We start from the raw sequence: 25,000 nt of genomic DNA, 5'->3' as shown, positions 1-25,000 counted from the left end.
TCCTAACAATATTCTTAGTTAAGGACAGCATTTTTCCATCCTTGCTGAGAATACCCAGAGTAATGCCCTTCCAATTTCTCCAAATCATTTGGGTTTCTAATACCATGACAGGAATGGACCCCATTCCTAAGTTAAAGTACAATTAAAGTTCATGAAATTAGTATTGTTTCAATCTTTGATGTCAGCCAAAATGCTCTTTGCAGCACCCACAATGTGCCCAGTCATGACTCCTTGTGCAATTTGTATGGGGTTACATGTATTGGTAACATATCTAAATGCAATATTAGATTTTATTTTATGAGATCCATTGGTCCCACTACTATTGGAACTGTCTGGGTATTTTTCTTCCACATTGTTCTCATTTCTGCCTGTAGATCCTGATATTTTATGACTTTGTGTCTCTCTGTACGCAAGACAATGTAGTCACTAGGTATGGTGATTTTAGTGATCAATGCTACTTTTTGACTTATTTTCATGGACTACTATATCTGATTTTCTAGCATTTATCTTTTGAACTGTTGGAAATGGGTGATCCCATGTGATGTAAACTTCATAATTTTCTATGATGCTTTGTAGCTCATGTTTCTAGTGTTTTTCAGCCACTTCAAAACCATAATGTTTGCACAGTCCACAGTGCAACAGTCTTGCCACATTATTATGCCTTTCACTATATAGTCCTTCTCTCATTAGTACATCACAACCAGCAACAAGGCGTGTGACTGTTTCCAATTTGGTTTTACAAAACCTACATTTGTCTGTTTCTCCCACATATTCAATGGACTTTGTAAACCTGCGTGTTCATAGCCCACTAACTTGGGCTGCCAATATCAACCTTTCATCTCTTGGTTTGAATTTGCCTCTCCTTAACCATTCCTGCATTTGTTCCTGATCAACATGAGGTTCTTCCAGAAGGTTTTTATCCTTGCAACTATATTTATGCATTTCCCATATTTCTTGCCTTCTCATCTGGTCCTTCACCTTATATTCTTTCTTTTGTTTTTAGCACCTTCAGTTGCTGCCTATTTCTGTTTTGATTTCCATTCCTGCTTGAAACTGATATGCTTCTGCTAGATTAAGCAGAGAAGTCATCTTTGATATATTATCCTCATGTTTCAAAACTTTCACTATGTTTGGGTCTTGTGAGGTCAGCAGATATGTGTGGAGTCTCATGATTGCAGATCTATACATATAATCATTTTCAAGGAGGTCCATCCCTCTTTCAGATCAGGGAATATATAATCTTGGTATACACTGATTTTTATAAATCATTTGGTGAGCATGAAGCATCCTATCTAATCTATCGAACATGTTTTGGGGCCAGTCAATCAGTCCAAAACTGTAAGTTAGGACAGGAAGAGCAAATTGGTTTGTAGCTTGGATTTTGTTCCTAGATGTCAACTCTGTTTTCAGGATTAATTTAAGTCTAATAAAGTATTCCTTACTAAGTTTTATTCACATTTGTTCATGTTTTACTGCTGATCCTTCATCAGTCCCCAAATATTTACACACTTCCTCTTGCAAGAGTTCTTTTATATCACATTCTTGTCCCAAACTGATGTTTTCCTGGTGCTGCAGTTTCTCTGCTGTAAAGGCTGCATTTGTACATTTATCAAGACCAAATGACATTCTTTTATCATCTGAAAAACTTTTGACAGTTGTATTTTCATTTCCTCATCTGATGAACTATACAGTTTTAAATCATTGACAAAGAGAAGATGAGAAGTCTTTACACTTTGCTGTTTTCAATAGGCAAATTGTAGCCATGGCCTAAGTAGACAGCTTAATGGGTTAAAGGCATGACAGAATAGCAGCAGTGACAGTCACCCTGGAACATCCCCCTTTGAATTTTTACCCCGGGGATAATAATTTTTCCTTTATCATGGCTTAATTGCAAAGTGGTCTGCCACTGTTTCATGGTCACTGTAATGTAGTCTTTCAGTGTAAGGTGTATATTATACCTTTTTAAGCACTCTTTTATCCATGAATGTGGGATACTATCAAATTTTTTTTGCAGTCAATCCATGTCATACTTAGATTCTGCCCTTTTTTACAGTTCTCCACTATGACTTTATTTAACAACAAATGATCCATTGTTCCATATGACTTTCTTTTATTGGCCTTTTGTTCTACTGGCATAATTGACTTTTCTTCTAAGTGACTATAAACTCTGTCAGCATCATTTCCAATGTATAGTTTATATGTCATCGGAAGGCAAGTTATTGGCCTATTATTTTTAGGGTAGCTTGCAGGTTCACTCAAGTGTACATATAAATAGTTCTTACTTATGGCTAAATATTCATGCAAATATGTTAATATTTTTAACCAAAAGCTAGATACTGAATCTGGGCCTTGAGTTTTCCAGTTAGAGGTGTTTCTTAACTTTGTTTCAATCTCTCTGGCTGTTACTTCATCCCAATTCATATCCTGTACCTTTAAACTTCTTATTCTTTCTTTTACTTCTTCTATCTATTTAAAATCTTTGCTATGTTCCACAGGATACTTCTCCAAAAGGTATCTATTTCTTCTTTTTTTTGGTGATCTTTCAATTCCTTTTACCTTATTTTCCAATTCTCTATAAAACTTTTTGGGTCATCAGTAAATTTTATCTTTTGTACTTTTCCTTTATATTCTGTGTATCTTCTAAAATTTTCTGTCTGTGCTGAGATTTTTAGTTTGTTATTTGCATTATAGTGCATGATATATCTGGTCTGTTCTAATACTGCACATTGCTTTTGTCATATCTATCTTTCTCAGTGTTTTTGCTGATCTGTTCCCTCTTCTATATTCTCCTAACAGTGACACTTCTTGTCTTAATTGCTTCATAGTTTTCTCTATTCAATGCTCCCATGATGGTATTCAGTTTCTCCCCTTCCTTTCCCTCACTATCCTGTGTTTTTGTGGTAGAACTTTATCAGTTATTAATTTAGCTGCGCAGTAATATATCCTGTTTACTTCTGTTATATTGCATGGATCTTTATGGACAGTCCTAATTACTGTGTTCATTTTCTTTATCAAACTTCTGACTTTTTGGTTTTATTGACCTTCTGCATTCTATTTCTTTCATTGATCTTAATATATATATATATATATATATATATCTCTGTGTATTAAATCAAGCAACTTTTCTTCATTTTCTTCTAAACTGAGGGCACATTTTTTGTTTTCCATTTCCTGTGGGCATTCTATAGAAAGTTCTATAGCATCTTCCTGTGGCACATTCTCTTCAATTTCATCCTGTGTCATCCATTGCTCTGTCATACGGGAATTCACTGGCCTGTCACTCCTCAACATTGACTGCATCAGTTTCCACAGTTTCCTCTTCCTTCCCTTGCTGTCCAGCTTCAAGTGAACATTTGTACTGATTTCCTATGGAAGACCCCAAAATGTCTTCATATGGCACTTGACCAATTGCTTCCCGTTCTGCTGGTTTCCTCTTTACTTGGATATCCATTGCTCTATCCATCGTGGTGCTTTCTGATTTAGATTTGCAACACTGAATCCTTCACTTCGCATGCATTCCATAACCTCAGTTTCTATTTCTTTAACTTCTCCATTACTTATCTTCTTTTCTGCTTTTTCTATTTGTCTTCTTATTTTTTTATATTGTAAAGTTTTCCATGTCCAGATTACTTTGCCTGTATTTTGCTTCAAATATCGCTGGTGCTGCTTTGTTTCCATTGGTTAGTTTTGCTTTCTTGTTTGCATAAATATTACCCCTTATTAAATCTGTTTTTCTTTCCCGTGTCTATATTTCTTCTTCAGATGTCTCCTGATCTTTCTTCTTCTCCTTACTTTGGGGACTCACTCCATCATGCTGTGATATAACCTGTGTTAGACCTTCAACACCAGATCCTTCACTTTGCAGGCACTCCATAACTTCATTGACTTTCTCCTTTACATAAATATTGCACCATATCAAATCTATCTTTCTTTTCCATGTCCATATTTCTTTTTTATACTTTTCAAAAATCTCTAAGTTTTGTTGTTTATATGTTTGTACTTCCTCAAATGCTTCTTTTTCCAAATAGATAAAAGTTTCTTGCTCTAGGGACTATATTAGAACACTGAACATTTGAAATGTCGAGTGTTCTAATATCGACCCGTTTTCAGCGAACGTTGAAAATATCGAAGTAACAGGAAACCGAATTCCTTCATAGGGAAAGAATTTGGTTGTCCATTTCTGTTGCTTCAGTATTTTCAGCGCTCTGGTGGAAAGTTACGGGTCGGGTTCAGGTAAGTGTGCGATTGTGTGGACATGTGTGTTAGGGTGGGTTAGGTGAGTTAGGGTTAGGGAGTGGATCAGGTAAGTGTGCGATTGTGTGGACGTGTGGGTTAGGGTTAGAGCACGGGTGAGGTGACTGTGTGATAGTGACGGACCTTAGGGTTAGGGCTTGGGTTAAGGTATGTGGATAGTTAGTGGTGTATGTATAGTTTAGTGTAGGTTTAGGTGTAAGAGTTTAGGTGTATGCGTGTGGATTGCTGTTTGTTTGGTGTGCTTGTGTTGTGTGTATGTGTTTTCGAAAAGCAAATTTTTTCCCTAGGAAAAAATTTGCTGTTCCGAATGTTCAATTTTTTTTTTCGATTGCTAGGGTTCGATATTAGAACACTCGACATTTTGAATGTTCGGTGTTCTAATATAGAACCCTTGCTCTATATAGTGTTTTTCACACATCTGTTGTATTAATGAATACAGATTTTTGTTTGAAGTTTCTGACAGTTTTTCTTGTAGAATATGTTTTCTTTCCTCTAATTTCTCTCTTAATTGTTTTGTATAACTTGTGTCTGGAAATTTTGGGCTTTTTGCATAATAGTAACAATACATAATTTCTTTCTTATTCTCAACAGTCCACTTTATTGCTTTTATGGCTCTTCTTTGGCCTATCAGTTTTTGTGATTTTTGTGGACTACTACTTCCTTCTACAACAGCGGGGACATCCTCCCCCCTGGGCCTGGCCTAGCCCCATTGTAGGAATGTATTTTGAAGATTCTATGCTGTCATCTTTTCCAGTCCTGACACCAGTGTGCCTACCAAGATTTGGCACTTTTTTATCTGGGGTCTTGTGTACCCAGCTATCTTTTTTTAATTTTTAACCTACTTCTGTCCATGATATATGCTATATAAATACAGTCTATATATCAGTGTTGTCTTGGTGCGATTTTGTGAAAAACAGGGTCCACCTTGCCAAAGTACTCAACAAGACTTGATGATTAATTAAATTTCAGCAATAATATTCTCCTTTACTTGCTAACTTATCATCTCTCCATTCGGACCTCCCAATCTTTATGAGTTGCCAGATGATTTGCCAGAACCTATATGAGGCCATCTAATTGTCATTCTCCATGATCTTGACAAATTCTTCTAACTCATACAAACATAAGTATCAGCAAAACTCCAAACCACATCAATGAACAGGAACACAAACTGGAACAACACTGATAGGACATAGACTTCTTTAATTATTACATGTTTTGGTACCTCGGCTTCTTGCCTTCTGCTGGAACATTTTAACACATACTTGGAGTGTTTATGTCCTATCATTGGTGTTCCAGTTTTTCAAACTCTTCTAATAACTGAGACTTCTGTTTGGTGGTTATCCTCCTGTTAACAATGCATGGGAAGACATTTTTATTAAACTTCATGGCTTCCCCCTCCTCTGCTGTTCACCAGCATGCCCTAGAGTTGCATTAATAATAAATACTGACCACCATTTGGACAGAACTCCTTGCTGCCTCATCAACAGTTGAGTAAATGAGCAGAAACAACTCATAATTCACCCCACCATATTCCTCTGATACATAGGAGTGGCTCCCCCCTCTAGAAGTAGGAGTCAGTCTCTCACAGGAAGAGAGCACTGGTTAGATGTTTCTTGAACACCCATACTGTATGTTTGGGTTTCCAGGGTCTGTCTAATCACTGCCCTGCTTATCTAACTTCACTCACCATGAAGTGGTGATCAACTGAGAAGCCAACACCTCTTTTGACCACAGCACCCATAGCACACTGCCTCTGTTATGAAGACTAGTTTATTCACCCTTTGCATAGGATGTTCTGTTTCCAAGTGCATGAGCATAACTGAGAGTGAAAATGGTGTTTGTTATGGACAGTCTAGGACTACAGACGAAGTCCTGTACCAGCACTAGATGCATAGTGTCAACACTTCTTAATGACAACTCACTGCCATTAATTTTCAGGTTTCAGTGTTATTCTACACCACAAATGGGATTACTATAAACAGCCGGCATAATACTTCAGACTTTATCCAGTGTGTTACTGACAGGCTCACCCCTTTGAAACTCAGGGAAATGATCTTTGAAGCTGGAAATCTATTCAAATGTGTTTAATGCAGTGCCAAGTCCTGCCTCTGTAAATTATCCATTGTCAACAAGGGAACCCCTAAGAAAGCAAAGATAAAGCATATTTTTTTACTGTTATTTATACATATGACATTCATTGTAATATCAAATTCATATTAATTTTACTTTCAGTCAAGCTGCTGTCTTTTAGGATTATTTATGGAGTTAAATGTGCTTTTTTCTTTGTCATGTATAAATTCTTGGACTTTCTAACACAGAAAGGGGTGCCAAGCAGTCTTGCCTATTTGCAGCTTTGGTTAGGGAAAATGCAAACACAAAATTACTTGAAACTCTTCCATGTGCTACTCATTGTGACAGTTTTAGTCATGTGGTTCATCCAACTGCCTTGGCTTCTTATCAGTTCAAATAACAACCAGGGTATTTTCTTCACTGTTATATCTCATAATCAGTCAGCAGGCAAATGTTAGGTATTATCCACACAGTGAGTTTTAAACATATTCTTGCTGGAAGATTTAGTTATAAATTAATCTTATTTCTGTATAAGTTTTGAATCAGTACTCGGATAGGGCAGTGCATTACTCCTGTCCTTTAAAAATTCCTTAAAAATTCTTGATGATGTCATAATTATAAAATACCCATTTTGATTGTCTTAACTTATGTGGAATAAACTGTCTTTCAGCTTTTCCCGGTTAGGGGTCGCCACAGCAGAACTCCGGTCTGCTAATGATTAGCAGTAGATTTTTACATGCTGGCTTGCCGGGTCTAATGCACAACCTTCAATGAAGGAATGCCCATTCACACATGTCGACACACAGAAGACACTCTAACTGAGAATCGAACATGCAACATCTAACTGTGAGGCGACAATGCTACCGCAGCACCACCACCGCAGTCTTAACTTATCTGGAATATAGTATTTAAAATGACAAAAGACATTAAACTGTGCTGTATATTGTTATACAATGACATATATTTCCACTGTCATACCGTGTGCATTGTCTTCACTCCAGAAACATCTATTCCAAGCCCAGTTATTCCAAATAGAATCAAGCCACCAGTCATCACCAAATAACGTGTACTGAAAGTACTCTCCAAAATGAAGAACACCTCATCCATTGGATCTAACAACATACCTGGTTGCCTAATAAGTGATAAACAGGCACTGATTGACCCAACTCCTCAATATTTTTAACCAAAACCTAGCTAAGGGATTTGTAGTGCACAGTTGTTTTGATGTCACTACACAAGGGCAGACCCACCATTGACCCTAGAAATTACAGACCTACCAGTCTAATGGCCTTTTTGCAAAGTTACAGAACTTATTGTAACTGACCTAATTAACTATAATATCAAAAATCATATTAGACTCAACCCCCAGCAGTTTGCCTTTGTCTGAGGTAGATGCTGTCTTGTGCTGTTTGTGAACTTCTTTGATAGGGTCACTCAGGCTGATCTCCACATGGCATATCAAGCAACATGCACATATAATGAGCTGAAATAGCTCCAAATTGACCTGTACATGGTTAGGTGGATCTCCAAAAGGTAGAAAGACAGCTCTCACACAGGAAAAATACAATTTATTCTCCTGAACTCTCTCTTAAAAGAACAAGAATACCAAAAAAATGTCACAGTATGTAGTATATACAACAAAATCTGATACAGGTATATTTGAATAATGTAATTAAAGTAAAAGCTAACTTGACTGATAGAGTTGTGAGTGTAAGGATAATAGTTAGAAGAGAGTAATAATTTAAGAAAATTGTAGTTCTGAAGGGCAATATGAGGTATAAGCTAGTGGTAAAGTGAAGGAGGTTAGTGAAAGGTGAAGGAAGAAAATATTTAGGTTTCTGATGAAGCAGGTAACTGCTAGACTGATGCTTGAGAAACTCTGATGTATCAAAAGGTTGTCTGTTGACTAGATCACCTCTATTCCCTTTTGCACAAAAAATTTCAGAAGTTTCTCATAAGTATATATCACATTCCATTTCTTTACAGTGTAGAAATGGCTTCTGTGACAAGTGCTAGCCTCCATCTTGCTCATGATATGCTTTAATGTTCTTAGTGCCAGGTTGGCCATTAGTATCTTGGTTAGAAATCAAACAATTCACCATAACAGTATAAGCAGCATCACAGTGACTGAAGACAAAGCCGATGATGCCCATACAGCTATAGTAAGGGTTGTACACAGAATCCTGATGGGAATGTCCATTTTAAGTTTAGGTCAACCAAATTAGAAAGCTGCTGACTGCACCTGGAAACGAGAAGAATTAAAGGAACTTTAAACAAGTTTATTGAGTATGTGAATAAAACTCAAATGTCTAAAAGGAAAGCAAAGTATTTAAATGTATAAGAAACCGTGATGCATATGAATCATGATCCAGATAGACAATACAGATTTTGAAATGGTAAACATGATTTATAGAAATGGCATTTCAGATTCAGAGCTTACCAGAAATTACACAAATGATAAGGGCCGCCGTCTAGGTTACAGTGGAAAATGTGTTTGATCACATTTAAGATTTACTTGATGGCATTAAACATGGCAAAGGAAAGATAGAAAGAGGCTCTACTATTAACTTATTGCATGACAACATGGGAAGAGTGTACAAAAGGCATGATTTAATGTTGAAGGAATGATATAGTACAGGGCTTATGTAGAAAAGTGTGCATTCACACAGTAGTACAAAACTGCCAGTTTTCTATTTCAGTTGCCAGGTGTGTTGAGATGTTGGAATGACAGAAGTCCTATAACCTTCTCCTAAAATCACTAGCACAATAACCGCTTCATTCCAAGATACCACCTACTATTATCCCCCATTTCCATTAACGGCAAGAACTTATAAGAATGCACTAAATCAGTCAACAGTTTATGATTCTATTTCTTGAATTCTTGTCTTTTGTCACAATCCCCTTGATACACTGTACTGAGGTCTTTCAAATAGACAGAAAGCAAAATAATATATTTTCATCCTAGAAAATTTACCACACAACTTCATGTACATGACATGTACTGTTTGCTGAATCGTAATTGCAGCAATGAAACCTCCCCTACCACAGATATACAAGTCCCACAATGCTTTTAACTTTATGTGGCTCTAGTGAAGCAGATTACTGTTGTATGAGCTATTTTTTTTTAGTTTTTGCATGGTGTTTGTCCTTTTACCTTAGTTTTGCAAATATGTAGATTAAGGCAATGGTGTATGTGTCTGTGTGTAAGGGGGGGGTGCATGCATGCATGCAAAAAATGTGTTGAGAGTAACATTAGTTGCATTTTTGTCAGATATGTTTTTCAACAAGTCTGACCCATTATGGGGAGGTCTCGTACGTGTTTTTGTACTGGATTTAAATGTGCACATATGCTACATGCATATGCACAAAAATGCCTGACACTAATTTAGAATGGCCCTGTTCATATTGAAAGGTAGAAAGCAGCTTTATACAGATTTTCACTTTCAGCCTGCTTAATACTTTCAACAGTGATTTCCATATTGCTGAATTCTTCAGACCAGGACTTCCACATTTGTATACGGATTATTTTTTCTAAGAAGCAGACTTCAACACACTACTCACGCATTTATAGAAAAAAAAACACATTTAAATGGAAGTTTATATTATTTTCCAGATATCTGCAGTTGGTACTGACATTTTTAAAAGGCTACTGGTGGTATTATCATTAGCTCTTTCTTAATGGAAGCAGAACCTCATGCTCAAACTTCCTCATTGCTAAAATGCAGAACACAGATGTGCATATCTGAGGATATGAGGATAAATTCAAAAGCAAAACGTATTATGTGACTTGTGAAGTTGTGTGTCTTGCCACTAAAGGTATGGTAATCAGATCCAGCTGTCCCTCGTCATCTGAGCATTCATGTTTTTTATGTTAATCTCTTCCAGACTATGCTATCAAAAAATATGTTGAGAAGCTTCTTCTCCAGCAAAGCTGACCAACTGCAAAGGGTGACCATTTCATTGTTACATTTTTTCATCACACTGTCTATAAGGTCAGACAATGATTAAATACACTTTTGAATCCAGTACAGATTAGTGTTGGAGGGAAAAATGCTATCTTGGTTTCAGGACATCAAAACTAGACAAGAGTACATTTTTTTATATTTTTTCAATGCTTTAAGAGAATGTTAGTCAGATGCTGTTTCGCTGATGACAAAAAAAAGTCCTCAGTCAAACCAAGCAGATTAGACGGTCTTGGCAGGTACTGCCTTCCTGGCCAGACATGTTTTCATAACATGGTTTTCTCTTGGCTTCCACGAGTCCAGCCGTTTTTTTTGTCTTGTGCTTTTCTTAAAACAGACAAACTGCTGTTATACATCTTTCCAAACCTAGTCACTTAGAGGTTAGCCCAGTTTAAAAACTGATATTTGGAAATATTGCAAGACTGTTTGCTAAGTAATTAAGGAAAAGGAGGAGTTGGACTTGGAGCACAGTGATTTATATTTTAAATGGCTTTGCTATGAATAACTGTCTCTTTTAATTAGTATGCAAATAATGAACCTTAAATATCTAAAACATTGTGGGGTCACATGTGAGGTAACAAGGTTGTAAAGCACACAAAAAAAATCCTCACCTGGGACATGGAAGCAATCCCTGAGATCCCCAGCTCTATACACACACACACACACACACACACACACACACACACACACACACACACACACACACACACACACACACACACACACACACACACAAACTCCTGGATACCATAAACTTGGAAACGATGGAGAAAGCAGACAAAACAAGGTCACCTTTTCCTTCTTCTTAAACTCTAACATGACACTCCTTGTGAGACTTAGCCAACTCCAACACTAGAGGTGTTGATCAAATCAGATATCAGTCGTCATTTCAAAGCATTTTTTGAGTGTTGTTTAACTGGTCTGCAACAAGCAATAGGTTTCCCATTTTAAACACCAACAAGAATGTAACGTTTTATTTGCACAATTTCTTTGATGTCTTCACCCTTTACTGGAAATATAGTTTTTATTTAATTTACAAAATGGCACACTCATTTATTTTAAGTATAGTACTTTAGTATCAACTTCTGAGACATGTTCTTTTCCTTTTCTCACTGTATATTCATTTACTGAATGTATGCATATGTTTTGTTACATGCACGCTGTCTTTCCACTTGACAGAGCGTACTTTCATCAGCTTTTTTTTTTTTTTTTTTTGTTAAGTAGAGCATACCTTCAGTCAGATGGCCTTTAAGTATAGTGCTTACCAATAAAAACCTTTTGAAAGTAGAGTGATAATAAGCCGAATGTGACAGTCAAGCCTACACTCTGGCAGAAGCATTTTTCACTATCTACAGTCACTTGAATTCTACTTTAAGTAGCCAGCCAGAATTTTTTTTTTCATTTCTCTAACCATAAAGGTACAAATTTGTACAGTACTAAGGGAACTGTTTCACATTATTAAATCAATACAAAATGGCAAATGCAAGGTTTCTGTTTTCCAGATGGTGACATTCTTTGCAGAAAAGGTGTATCAAGGTCTACTGCTTTTCCACCTACCTGGTGGACATGGACAGCAGGATGTGAGAATAATATTTCAAAGGGGAAAATATAGTGAACACATTAATGAGTAAGGATGTCCAAAACATTATCCAAGTCAGAAGAAAAAAGAAAAAGGAAAATCATTGAAAGTAAAAGCCAAATGTCCAGACCAGGTGGCACAGTAAATAAGTTAACTTATAAATGCAGAAAGATAAAATAATGAAATCATGCCAGCAATTATAACCTGATGTTATAAAATAAATAGTTAAAAAATGTAACATCAGTTAGCTGTCACACTATGCCAAGAAGTAATAAAGTGGCATAAGCAGAAGGGAAACACCGATGATGCAAAATTCTGTGATCCTTTCAGAGGCACATATGATTTGTCAGAAACAATGTAGTTCTCTAAATCTGAAGATTGCTTTTGATAAGTGTTAGAGAATTATGTCTTCCAACCTGCAGAGTGAAGGAGAATAGGTGTGTGTGTGTGTGTGTGTGTGTGTGTGTGTGTGTGTGTGTGTGTGTGTGTGTGTGTGTGTGTGTGTTGTATGTGTCCACTCCACTGCTCTGAGAATATTGCAGTGCTGGTAATCTCCAACCCCATGCCTTGAAGTTTATCAGTCTCAGTGTGGGGAATAAATTATTTTACAGTAGCCATAACCGATGAAGGTGAATGTTTTTACCCAGAATGTTTTAAAAGCATTCATAAAGGCTGAAAGACTAATGATCTTGGATCTGTCATGGCACATTATTAAAAAAAAAAAAAAAAAAAAAAAAAAAAAAAAGTGATCATGGCATAACAAACATCTTGACAGCCTGCTGTTTTATGGTATAATATTTGAACTTTTAGGAACCCATTGCAAGAAAAATTGAACTGATAAAGGGAAGAGATGACACAACAGATATAGGTAGTATGGACTATGATCATGTAACAGTTTGCAGAATGCCTTGTAAATCATTGCTGCATTCTTGGCGTTTTCGCTTTACAGCTTAGCTCTCAATGACCTCACTAAATGTATTGCAGTAAAGCTCCATCTTTTTTCTGCGAGTATAGACACTAACAAAAACTAGAAGGGTAACGTACAGAAACACAAAGGTGTTGATATGATGAGTGTAGGCTCCGGTAAAAGATACAAAGGAAATTAAAACAGAAAAAAACAAAAGGAAACTTATCTATGGAGGCTTAAGCATCCTAATTCCACAAATGTTAGTAAGTACTTCTCTCTAGGTGTGCCTACTTATTTATCTTAGGCGATGTTAACATTGACTGACAGACACTAACCTCATGCCACCCAACAAACAATATAAACCTCTGTGGCTATGCTCCTACCAGATATAGCAAAAATAACATTCAACACTCCACCCTGGACTGGATACTAGTCTCAAACCATTCTAACTTTACATCCTCAGGCGCACTCCTTGACCCCTTAAGTGACCACCTACCAACCTATATTAACAGGACTATAACTCAATTCACAAAGCAACACAAGTTCAAAACTATATATAACTTACAAAAATTCAGCAAATAGGTATTTAATGAATCCCTAAAAGCTATAGACTGGTTCATCCTAAAAAGACTTCCCCTTAATGATGCAATTGAACATTTCAACAGCACCTTCTTAAGTGTTCTTAACTCCCTAGCCCCTCAGCGAACAAAAGGAATAGAAAATAACCATGTCCCATGTCTCACCAAATCATGTAAAATTCTAATGAAAGACAGTGACAAAGCATGGACTGCCTGGCTAAAAAATAAAAGTGACATAAATCTTTAGTTACTCAGACAACTCTGCAATCAAACAAAAAGACAAATATTGCATGATAAAAAATCATACTATTTCTATATTCAAGATAACCACAAAAACACTAAGAAATCCTGGTCCTGTGTAACATCACTACTCAATCAAGGAAATAAAAAGAATCCCAATCCATAACCCAGTATACCATCTCTTCAAACAGCCACCAAATTCAACACATACTTTATAGAGTCTATATCCAACCTAAAAGTAAATCCAACTCATCCACACTAACTCACTACTTCTACTAATACCCCCGATACTAACCTCTACTCACTCGACACATTAAACACCCACAAACAACCCCTCACTCATAACAAAAAGCCAAACCATGCCCAGCTTCCTTTTCAGTCCATCCCATCATCTCAGTAAAAAACTACTACAAAACGTGTAACTTTGATCAACCTCAGCAAATAACCTCCCACCAGAATATCTAAAGCTTGTTACAGAGGCAATAGCATTCCCTATTAGCATCTTAATTAAAAGACAACTCTACCTTCTCCTACAGTGTAACTCAACTCTTAGGTTGCTTTTCTCCCTACATTATGATTCCAGTACTGTGTAGCTACCTGAAACCTGCTTGTACTTTATACAACTTTCATTTCCTCACTGTGGTATCAAATGAAGAAAAAGACCACCCACTTTTTTAAGCTTACCTTCTCAGATAAATGACATAGGAATTTGTCTACCCCTCCTTGACATACCACAGACAAAGAGCCATTTGTAGTCAGGAGCTGAGGCTGCTGTAAACAAGACCGAGAGGTGTGAAATTGTTCTCCATTGTCTTTATTTCAGAAAAGAAGAGAGCTGACACTGATTCACCATTGCTTACAATGTAGCCAAGTCACAGTCCAGAACGAATAAACCAACAATCCAAAATACTGGACACGAGAGGCTCAAAACTAGCTGCTGGTAAATAGATTGATTTATTAACGCCACAACAATAGTCAATACACGCATTTTCATCCAAGTAACCCTCAGACTTCTTCAGAAAAAAGAAATGACACTGAAAGAGTCAATTTATGCACAAATCAATTAAACGAGTTAATTGTTAATCGAGAAATTAAAAACACAAGTCTAAAAACACAGTAAAAAATCTAAGGTTAAAACATTTTCAAGAATTCTTACAATATATTAATAGTACAATACACTATTGAAAAATGAATATGTTTGTTTGCGTCTTTCAGCTTTTCCCAGTTAGGGGACGCCACAGTGGAACTCCAGTCTGCTAATGATTGGCAGTAGATTTTTACGTGCTGGTTTGCTGGGCCTAACGCACAACCTTCAATGAAGGAATGCCCATTCATGCATGTCGCCACACAGAAGACGCTCTAACTTAGAATCGAACGTGCAACATCTAACTGTAAGGCGACAATGCAAAAACAGTTTTATATAAGATCCTGACATAAATAAGAAATATATATATATATATATATATATATATATATATATATATATATATATATATATATCAAATATAAAACAGTTGAAATGCTATAAAAACTAATTTGAAAATATTTATATTAGTATTGATATTGTGATTTGAATAAATATTGAGAATAAGTAATCATCTGATAAAAAATTCTGACAATAAAAACAATACATATTAATATAAAAATGTATATAAATTATAATTTAGCTGCCCTTAGTTTGAGTAAAGGTACCAATGTAATATGGTCATTAAGACCAGGTGGTTTGTTAGATTCCAAAAATAACTGCCAATAGGTCTCCCTATATGCCAACTTGTGTTCCCAGGGCCCACCCCTGAGTTCTTTAGGGACAGTTTCTAGCACAGAGAAAGAAAATTTAGCATTAGTACATGACAAAGTATGTTTATAGAGTGCGTTTTTGACATTTGATTTACTGACATCATTCATATGTTCATATATTCTACGTTTACGTTGTCTGTCAGTTTTGCCAACATAGAAACTATCACAACTGGCTCAGGTAACTATGTGAATTACAGTTGATATAATTCTTAGCAAATAGAGTTTTTTGTCTACAGGATAAAAATACCTGTTCTGTGTTGTGAATAAATGAACATTGATTGCAGGCACCACAATTAAAAGTACCTTTCTTTCTATGTACAAAAACATTGTCATGACTTGCCAGTTGAAGTATATTTTTGATATTTTGCCCCTTCCTAAACACCACTTTAATAGAGTTACCTTTCAAATTAGGTAAATCCATAAAAGCTGAGAACCTATCCCATTCTTTCAGCACAATATTCTTGATGAAATAGGCATTGGCACTAAAATTGGTGACAAATGCTCGAGTGTAACCAGTCTCATCATTAATCTGAGACCCATGTGTGTTGGTAAAAGTAGTTCCATTACCTAAAATGGGTCTATAAGTAGTTGTCCTTCCTAGTGTAACCTCAGTTGAATAGAACTAATAAGTTTGATAGGATAGCCCCATTCAACATCCATTTCAGCACATCACATTCAAAAAAATAATCTGATAGAATGGATGCAAACTGTTGAAACTGATGTAAGTGTTGGAAAAAGTGAACTTTCGAAATACAGTGGATTTGAAACCATAATCAATTTTGTGTAGTGTCACATCTAAACAGTGGACAATAGAAGCACCGACCTGATATGTAAACTTAAAAAAATCAGTAGTACTATTAAGATAAGAAATGAAATTACTTAAAAGGGGTTCACCCCCCAACCAAAAAATACAAATGAAGTCCAGAAATCTGGAGTAAAAATTTCAGTATTGGGAAAAAATACAAGAATGTATACATTTGTGTTCCCACACAGACACAATAATATCTGCAAAAGTGGGGGCACAACTGGCCCCCATAGCTACTCCAGTTATCTGGCGATAATATTCCTCCGCGAAAAATAAAAAAATATTTTTCAAGACAAGTTCTGCAAGTTCATTACACAGGAAAATGACATTCTCAGTAACTCCAGGTCTAGTACGTAGGGCCTCTTCAAGCCAGGTTAGGCCCAAATCATGAAGGATGACCGAGAATAAGTCAACCACATCAACTGTGGTAAATATAAGATCCTGTGAAAAATGTTCAGGCTTAACCCTGCTCAGGAATTCCCAAGAATCTTTAAGAATGTGAAGTTCACCACCCCATAATGCTTTCAATTTCCAGTCTAAGTACTTAGCTATAGGGGAAATATTTGATCCCTCAGAAGTAACAATAAGTCTAAGTGGGGGATCATCTATGTTTTTATGAACTTTGGGTATCCCGAAAATCAAGGATACCCTAGGATTGGGATGATGTAAAAAATGATAAGTATCGTAGTCTATGACACCTTGATCAAACAGATATTTCAATGCAAAATCAATCTGCTTGTAGGAAATGTTGATTTCGTTAATGGACACATTGCTATATTTCATATCATCAGAAAGAAAAATATGCATTTTACTGTCAGAGGAAATTTTGTCCATTATGACAACTCCCCCACCTTATCGGTTTCCATAACTTGGATATTCGAATTAGAACGTAAATGATCTAATAATTTTTTATCCCTATCATCTAAGTTAGAAACAAATGTAAAGGACTGGAAATTTTGTACGTAACTCAGCTTCAATAACAGTTTTCAGATTTTTAAGTTGAGGGTGAAGTGGGGGGTTAAACACACTAGATTTTTTAAGGGGAATTGAACCTGACGCTCTAAAATTGTCACCAAATACATTTGTTGACTCTGTCACCAAAGCCTGTGACACTGGCAACCACATACATATCAACAGTACGTCTAGATTTGTCAAAAGCATTTCACATGGTATCTCACCCCAACCCCCTTAAAGAACTTTCCAGAATTGGTCTATCCTCCTCCTCACTTCATTGGTTTTATAGCTACCTAGCTGACAGGCAGCAACAGTAAAATGAGAGGATTCTATCTTACCATGTGAAGATATGTGTAGTCTGCCAGCCTAGCTAGATACAATTTTGTAGATAATTCTGTCATTTGTAAATATTAAGGTAAGCTGCATGCTTGTTCTCTTTGTTAAATGTTGAACTTCAAAAATGTAACCACATTGTACTCTGCTGGAGGAAAGCTGATAAGTCAAGCATTGTATAATTCTTTGATCTCAAAATTCAGATCCGAGACGTCTGGATGAAGGAATTCTTCCTATTGTTTTGAGACCAGAGTTAATTGCTAAACTTTTACATATATAATGTCTTTATTTGCTGTGTTTCCTGACCAGGTGCAAGCTTACTAAGAAATGTAAATGTAGAGTTTCTGTCAGCCTTGGAACCAGAGAATTGTTAGGAATGATGTAAGCAAAAATGAGTCAGGAGGATGTATTATTAATTTAAAGGTCTTTCTCAGAGACAGAGAGAGAGAGAGGACATTTTGCATTTGTCTTGGGAACATCCAACTCACCAGCACTCACTCTCCTTGTGCTCTGTATGTAAGTAGGATCTTAGACTTTAGTGTCTCTCTTAGAGATAGCGAGGAAATAGGAAGATTAGACTAGTTGTTTTCTGTACTGATGTCAGAACTATTTTACAATATTATTTTGAGCATTTTCTTGTGTCTGAACTCTTGACTAGCACTGTGTAGTAAGAAGTATTGTCTTGTGTTTTTATTATTATTATTAAATATTTTTTTAAACCTCTCAACTGTGGCTGTTTTGTGTAGAGGTAATTTAAGCTCTAGAGTACATTGCATATATATAGTAATACTGTACAAAGCCACTCTAAACAAGCCTTGCTGCTCAATCACACTTATCATTTGGATAATAATATTGCACAGTAATAATTGGACACCCTTTTGTAAGGGCCTATTTAGTAGCCGATAAGTAAGGGTCCTGGTGGCACTGATTATTACCTTATAGCCTGGACAGAAGGGGTACAGCGAGTGAACCTGTGCCAGGCTTACCCAGGAGTGTCTGTGTGGTTGTATATAAATCATATCTCAAAGTGTGTGCATATGTGTCAGCTACTTGGGCAGGGACACAAAGCACTGGTTGGACAGAGAAAGTGCTATGAGGGCTTGGCTTGGGACCCTGGTTAAGGACCTCACTCTATTGCTGTGCCAGTGGGGAGTCTTACTGGGGATCTGGAGAGAAAGGGAGAAACTAGCCCCAGACTGACTGTGATCTCTGTGTGCTCTTAAGGGAAATTGTACTTTACTGTGTGTGTGTATTTGTTATCCTTCCCAATGTGGACGCCTTTCATTGGTGTTAGTGGTGAGGATTGAGGCTCCTTGATTGATGGGCCAGTGCACAGGCATCACACCCCATATCACATCAGCCCCACATGTGTACCTCAAGGATCCATTTTTGGCCCATTATGACTTAATGTTTTGATCAATAACATATACATCCTTCTGTGAAGGCACTCTAATCCAATATGCAGATGACTCCACAACCTTCTGTGTATCAGACACATTAACTCACCTACAACACATAACACAACAAGCTTTATCTTCCATAGAAACATGACTCTCCAATGCTGAACTCCTACTGAACTCAACAAAACAAAAAGCTCCTTCTCTTCACCCAGAAACCCCATAGTTCCAACAAAACAAGCTTCAAGATCTTTTCAGTCAACAATACAAAACATTCTAAAAAAAAATCCCCAAAACTAGGCACACTATACAGTAATAAAAACTTCCTCACAGCAGCTACCAAAATTATCCTGGCCAAAAGCTACCGCTTACCCTCACTGTTATATGGGGCCCCTATTCTAGCTATCTTACAGACCTTGCTAAGGAAAAAAATAGAAAGCTGCTATAAGAAAATTGCCACATTTGTCATAAATGCAACCCCTCATCACTGTAAAGCCCTACATTCCCTAAGATGGCTTGAACTCACTCTCCACCTCCACTATGTACAACTTACCATGGTGTACAAAACCATCCACAACCCACTATCTTGTCCTGCTCTTAGCCCATAAATCAACCTTTATATCCCAAATAAACATTTCAGATCTGAAGATAAACATCTCCTCACAACTTATAAACCTAACAAAACCCCAGGCTAAGCCTTTACTCTTGCTCTGTGGCAAAACTATGGAACTCCCTTCCTTTAACTATCAAAACTGCTACTAAGCTGCACTCCTTCAAAACATCTATACAATAATTCTTCAACAAAGCTTGGATTTCCTCCTGTATGAGTCCAGGCTGAGATACTCATACCTTTTTCTACCACTACTCTCTTTCTCTGTCCCCACTACTAACTTACCCTACCCTCCCTTCCGCTACCCATAATCCCCTGAGGTTACACTTATACCTTTTCCACATTTATTCCTACTATCCCCTCTATCACACCCTACCCATTTCTACTCATACTATCCTATGCCTTCACCAGTATAATCTGTTACCATATTGCATGACCTCTAGAATATTAATAATCGCTAGGATAATCATCGATTATGTAAATACTGCTGCATCTTCCTATTATCAGGCTTTTCGTACAATTTATGCATGAACACTATGACTTTATTATGTCAGTTGAGATTTTATTCTGACAAGCCAATGTGTAGTTTTTCAAATTTTGTGCTTGAATGCTATGACTTTATTATGTCTGTTAAGTTCACATTCTGGCAAACTAATGTATTGTTTTCATATTCGTGCTTGAATGTTATGACTTTACTATGTCTGTCTAGTTTTTCATTCTGTTAGCCATATGTATCTGGAGCTATTCTCCCAAGGCTTCCACTGAAAATGGGTACCATATGACCCAGTCTGACTTTCCTGATAAATAAATGACAAATAAATAAATAACTTACTAATCAGATAAGTAGACTTTGACATTGTCTGATGCATGGAAGTTAGGATAGCATTCTGTAATTTACTTTGCTGCATCTCACAGACTAAGGTTTAATTCTAGCAGCCTCCATATGTATGATTTTGTGTATAACAGTACTGTTTAGAGGAAGTAACCATGTTAGTTAAAACTAAATTAAACCACACTCATCTGAGCAGAAAAAAGGTAAACCAAGCCACTTCATGTTAATGTTGTAGAAACAAAATAAACATCACTGTTAGCTTCTTTCTCCTTTTTAACAAGAAACACTAGGCAATACAAAATGTTTTCTTTTGGATGATTTTTATTAGACTAAAAATGCAGTGTTAGTATTTTTTTCTTTCTTTTTTCAGAAACCCATCACCATGGAGCTCAACAGCTGGGTCATTTTTGTTTGGCTTTTCACTTTTGGATGTATTGTTTGTTATGACCATGATCATGACTACGGTGGAATACCATTGTCCTTTGACCATTTGGCTGGGGAGCCCAGTGTCTACTCACTCAAAGACAGGAGCTACTCTAGTTGGTACAGACGAACAGGAAGTGATGACTGCCCATTAGAGTGTGACTGCCCTGTCCACTGGCCCACTGCAGTATACTGTGACCATAATAAGTTAAAAGAGATGCCAAGGAAACTGCCACCAAGAACTGTTTATCTATATCTTCAGAACAACCAAATTAAGCATCTTCCTCAGAATGTCTTTAGCAATGCCACTCGGATTCATTGGTTGATTCTAGATAAGAATGAAATTGCCAATGATGGCATAAGTGTGAATGTTTTCTCTGGCATAAGGCTTATAGGTCTGCTAATGAATAATAATAAATTGACAGAAATTCCCATAGGCTTACCTAAGAGCCTGAAACAGCTAAGACTATCTTATAACCAAATTGAGAAAATCTCCGATGAATCACTTGCAAACTTCACAAACTTGCAGATGTTGCTTCTCCAGGGCAACAGGCTACAGGCTATTGAAAATGGGCGATTAAGTGGTAAGTATGATTACTACGGGTGGACAGATGGCATGAGGTGTCCAAAGCCAAACATGTAGCATTCTCGAAAAGCAAAACATTGATTATAGTTATTTTAACAGCTTAATTTTGGTGTTTGATTCAGATTACCAAAACGTAAAGCATTTTTACACACAGTACTCCATTTAGAAAAGTGCTGAAATATGCATACTCGTGAGAAAATATGCTATTTAGAATCTTTGTGGATGCACATAACTAAAGACATATTTATTTCTTTCTTTCTTTATTAAAATTTTCTGACCGTGAAAGTCCAACTGGCTCAGGAACCCATTTTCAGCAGAGGCCTGGAGAGGAAAGCTCCAAGTCATATACAGACATGACATGTTTTACAGTTATAACCAAACAACATGTGCATTTTTTGAACAAAATGCAGACATTAGTGGATTTTATAATTATATCTAAACATATCTACATTTTTAGACATTAAACAATTTTTCTTGTGGCTAAATGACAGCTTAGATTATAAGCAGTTCAGTCAGCAAACTGTAGTTAGAATTGTACAGTTCTGTCAGAGCAGATTAGGATATAGAAAGACATAATATAGCAATTTTGCTCTGTATGTATAAGGATACAAGTTCAGTAAGGGTTGGATATAGGGAAGATAGTGTGATTGTATAAAGATGGTAGTAGAAGTGAGAGATAATCAAGAGAGTTGAAGTCACTGTAGGGAGGTTAATGTGAACAGATATTCTATGAGGTATGGGAAAATTGTAAGGAGAGGAATTAGGTACGGAGGTTTATGTGATAGTTATCAAATGAGGTGTATGGGAATGTTATAGTGAGAGATTTGTTAAGAATAACAAGGTATACTAGACAAGATAAGATGATGTATGGAAGCAATTTAATAAAGCAGAAAAGGGAGAATTAGAGAAATATGGGATATAGGATATATATGACAAAATGTAGAACAGACTCAATTGAGAAAGATAAAAATATATTAGCAATAAAACACTAGGTTCAGACATATTTTTGTTCATTTTAAAACTGATATCCAGGAAAGAACAGATGCTTCGTATATACCATTTAAAATTATGGCTATGTGGTTGACCAAATGAAAATTGCAATGTTTTATTTTTATTTGTTAACCAATGTAGAAAACTATTCCAAATAGACACCTTTCAGGCTCATTTTGGAGTGACAAAGCAACAAGACTGAGCAGGCAATAATCATAGAGAGATAAGACATAGTATAACAAGTTGTTTACAGTAGACAAGGTTGATGAAAAGTCAAACACAATGTGTCATTTTTTGTTATTTTCTGCATGTATTGATTAGCTTGGGAAATAAACATACTGAAAAACTCATATTTTCAGAACATCTTGGAGAAATAAGCAACTATAATATGAACCCCCATTAATCAGACAATTCAGTGAAGTACATGACACCTATTTAAAGGATTCAAAGTTCTAAGTACTAGAACATGTACACTTTTGTGAGAAAAGTGTGAACTGTTCAACATGTGTTACAAAAGGATAGACCATACTAACAGTTGGTACTGTTGAGTTTTTTTCAAACAAGGTACTGGGAAGCAAATAAAGCATATCAACATTTTGGACACAAGGAAGTCTTTTCAAAAATACTACCTGCCCTAAATGCAAATATAAGAAGAAAATCCAAAATAAGGAATTATAATTTCTCACATAAAAAGTAAAACAAATACAGAGGGACTAAGATTTAACAGAAAATTTGAGGACAAAAGTGAAGTAAAGATGTGATGTGTTTTTTACATATAATGTATCTTGCACCTACTACAGTGTGGTACTCCTTTTCTTAACTAATGATCTGAAAAATGCATTAGATTAATAATGATTGTATATGAAGGATTTGGGCCAAAATTAACAAAATCTACAGCTAAGAAGATATATTAGGGGGTATGGGTGTTTTGATTTTTTTTTTTTACTGAGTAATGCTAGAAATCTAAAAAGAAAGCTATGGGAGTTAAAACTAGTAATGCTAACGTACGGCAGGTTTTATACTGAGTGTCTACCAAATATGAATAAATGAGCAAATGTGAAATGGTGATACAAGGATTAAAATATTTTTTAAAAAAAGAGAAGAGAATCAATGCAACATGGTGTGGCAATTGATTTAAGACAAAGTGTGACATTCTGTAGAAAACTGAGAAAGAATGAACAATTATAACGAACTGGAAGACAAAAAAGAAGTTCCTTTGCAATAAAAATGAAAGGAAATAACCATCCATGGTGGGATGTAAACTTGCGACCAATAAAAGCAGGATGTAAGGAGGATAAAAGAAACAAATGGAAATAAAATATGTTAAAGGGAAATGTTAAAAGCATTATTGACTTGAATCTTACAGAAATAAGACATGGACCTGGGCAATCCTTTATGTAATGTTGATTAAGAAGATAAAATACTACAGTCATAACATGGGGTCAGATTTACCCAGAGGGTTCAAAAGCAAACAATGAAAGAGAATATTCTTGATACTGCATTAATGTAAGATGGCAGTGCAAGACAAAAAGGCACAGGCACTCCAGGAAATGAGAGAAAAACATTTAGGAATAACTAAAGTATGATACCACAAAGATATAGATGGTAAAGCAGTAACATCACATGTTCAGGAAGAACATGATGACTGGAATATGATGAACTAAGTAAGAAATTTGCTGGTGCAATTAAGGATACTTTGTACGATATATGACACCACACACGAAGTAGTAACTTAAAGGAATAGAGCAAAAAGGATCAGTGTGATTTACTGAAAGGTAAAGGATGCAATAAGAAGTAAAGACTAAAGTACATTAGCATAACTATGAATGTGAAAACTCATGGAAAACCCAGTAAAAAAGTAAAGTGAGAGAGTGTAAAATTAGCATTCACAAAAATTGTTCATATGTTAGAAATGTAGAAACGGTAAATCAGAGAAACAATAGCTGTAAACAAAAAAATGTTTTCATTATGAATAAAAGTAAGTAATGGATGAGTTTATTGTGTATTATTAATTCTACAGCAGCTTATCTTATGAAGCATATCTCATATGGATCATATATTATGTGACAGGAGTAGTGGTCATATAAGCATGACTTTGGTAGAGAGGACTGTGCAGTTAGTAAATATTTCAACTGAACTCAACTGATCATTCAGCTGTCTAGGGTTATTATATTTGTAGAGTATTTAATGGGAGCCTGTTGCTTTCTAATAGTTTTGAAAAGAGACTTTTCTAAGGCTACATTTTATTTATTTAATTTATATATTTAGTTTCCCTTTGTTAACTGGGATAGTCCTTTTTCAATGGAGTCCAGGGAAGAAATGTTTTACAATAGTATATAGTACAAAAATGGGATACAAACTTAAGTGTAAATAGCATAACAGCTGGTATAACAAATCAGACATTAATGGCAGTACAACAGTAATAATGACGAATATACATTAGCATGCTTTAATTAACAATGCGTTAAGAGATTACTAGGAAGAAGAGAATGGATATATTATGCTGTAGTGTGCTTTATAGGATAACAGATAGTGTAAGATGATGTAACATTTTAAGGTACGCTGATATGATGGAGGTGTGGATAGTAATGAGATGGTAATAGTGGGGATTATTATGTTTTTGGAAAAAAACAATTAACTAATTGGTAAAGCTCTTCTGAGACATTTTAAGTGTTAAGGTGCA

The 25,000-nt window shown here is 36.0% G+C and overlaps 1 protein-coding gene across 1 annotated transcript in view; it reads left to right on the top strand.

Annotated features, from left to right (window-relative positions):
• Positions 1 to 20,694: 20,694 nt before the first annotated feature.
• LOC122806468 (lumican-like) overlaps positions 20,695 to 25,000 on the top strand; it is a 154,386-nt gene continuing 150,080 nt past the window's right edge. Inside the window, exon 1 of the mRNA XM_044076934.1 lies at positions 20,695 to 21,325. Coding sequence (XP_043932869.1) covers positions 20,701 to 21,325 — 625 coding nt within the window. The 5' untranslated portion in view covers positions 20,695 to 20,700. The remainder of the gene's footprint in view (positions 21,326 to 25,000) is intronic.

This window comes from Protopterus annectens, chromosome 7.part0 (assembly GCF_019279795.1).
Source record: "Protopterus annectens isolate FY-2018-M chromosome 7.part0, PAN1.0, whole genome shotgun sequence".
NCBI classification, from domain to species: domain Eukaryota; kingdom Metazoa; phylum Chordata; order Ceratodontiformes; family Protopteridae; genus Protopterus; species Protopterus annectens.
This window is presented reverse-complemented; position numbering and strand designations above follow the sequence as displayed.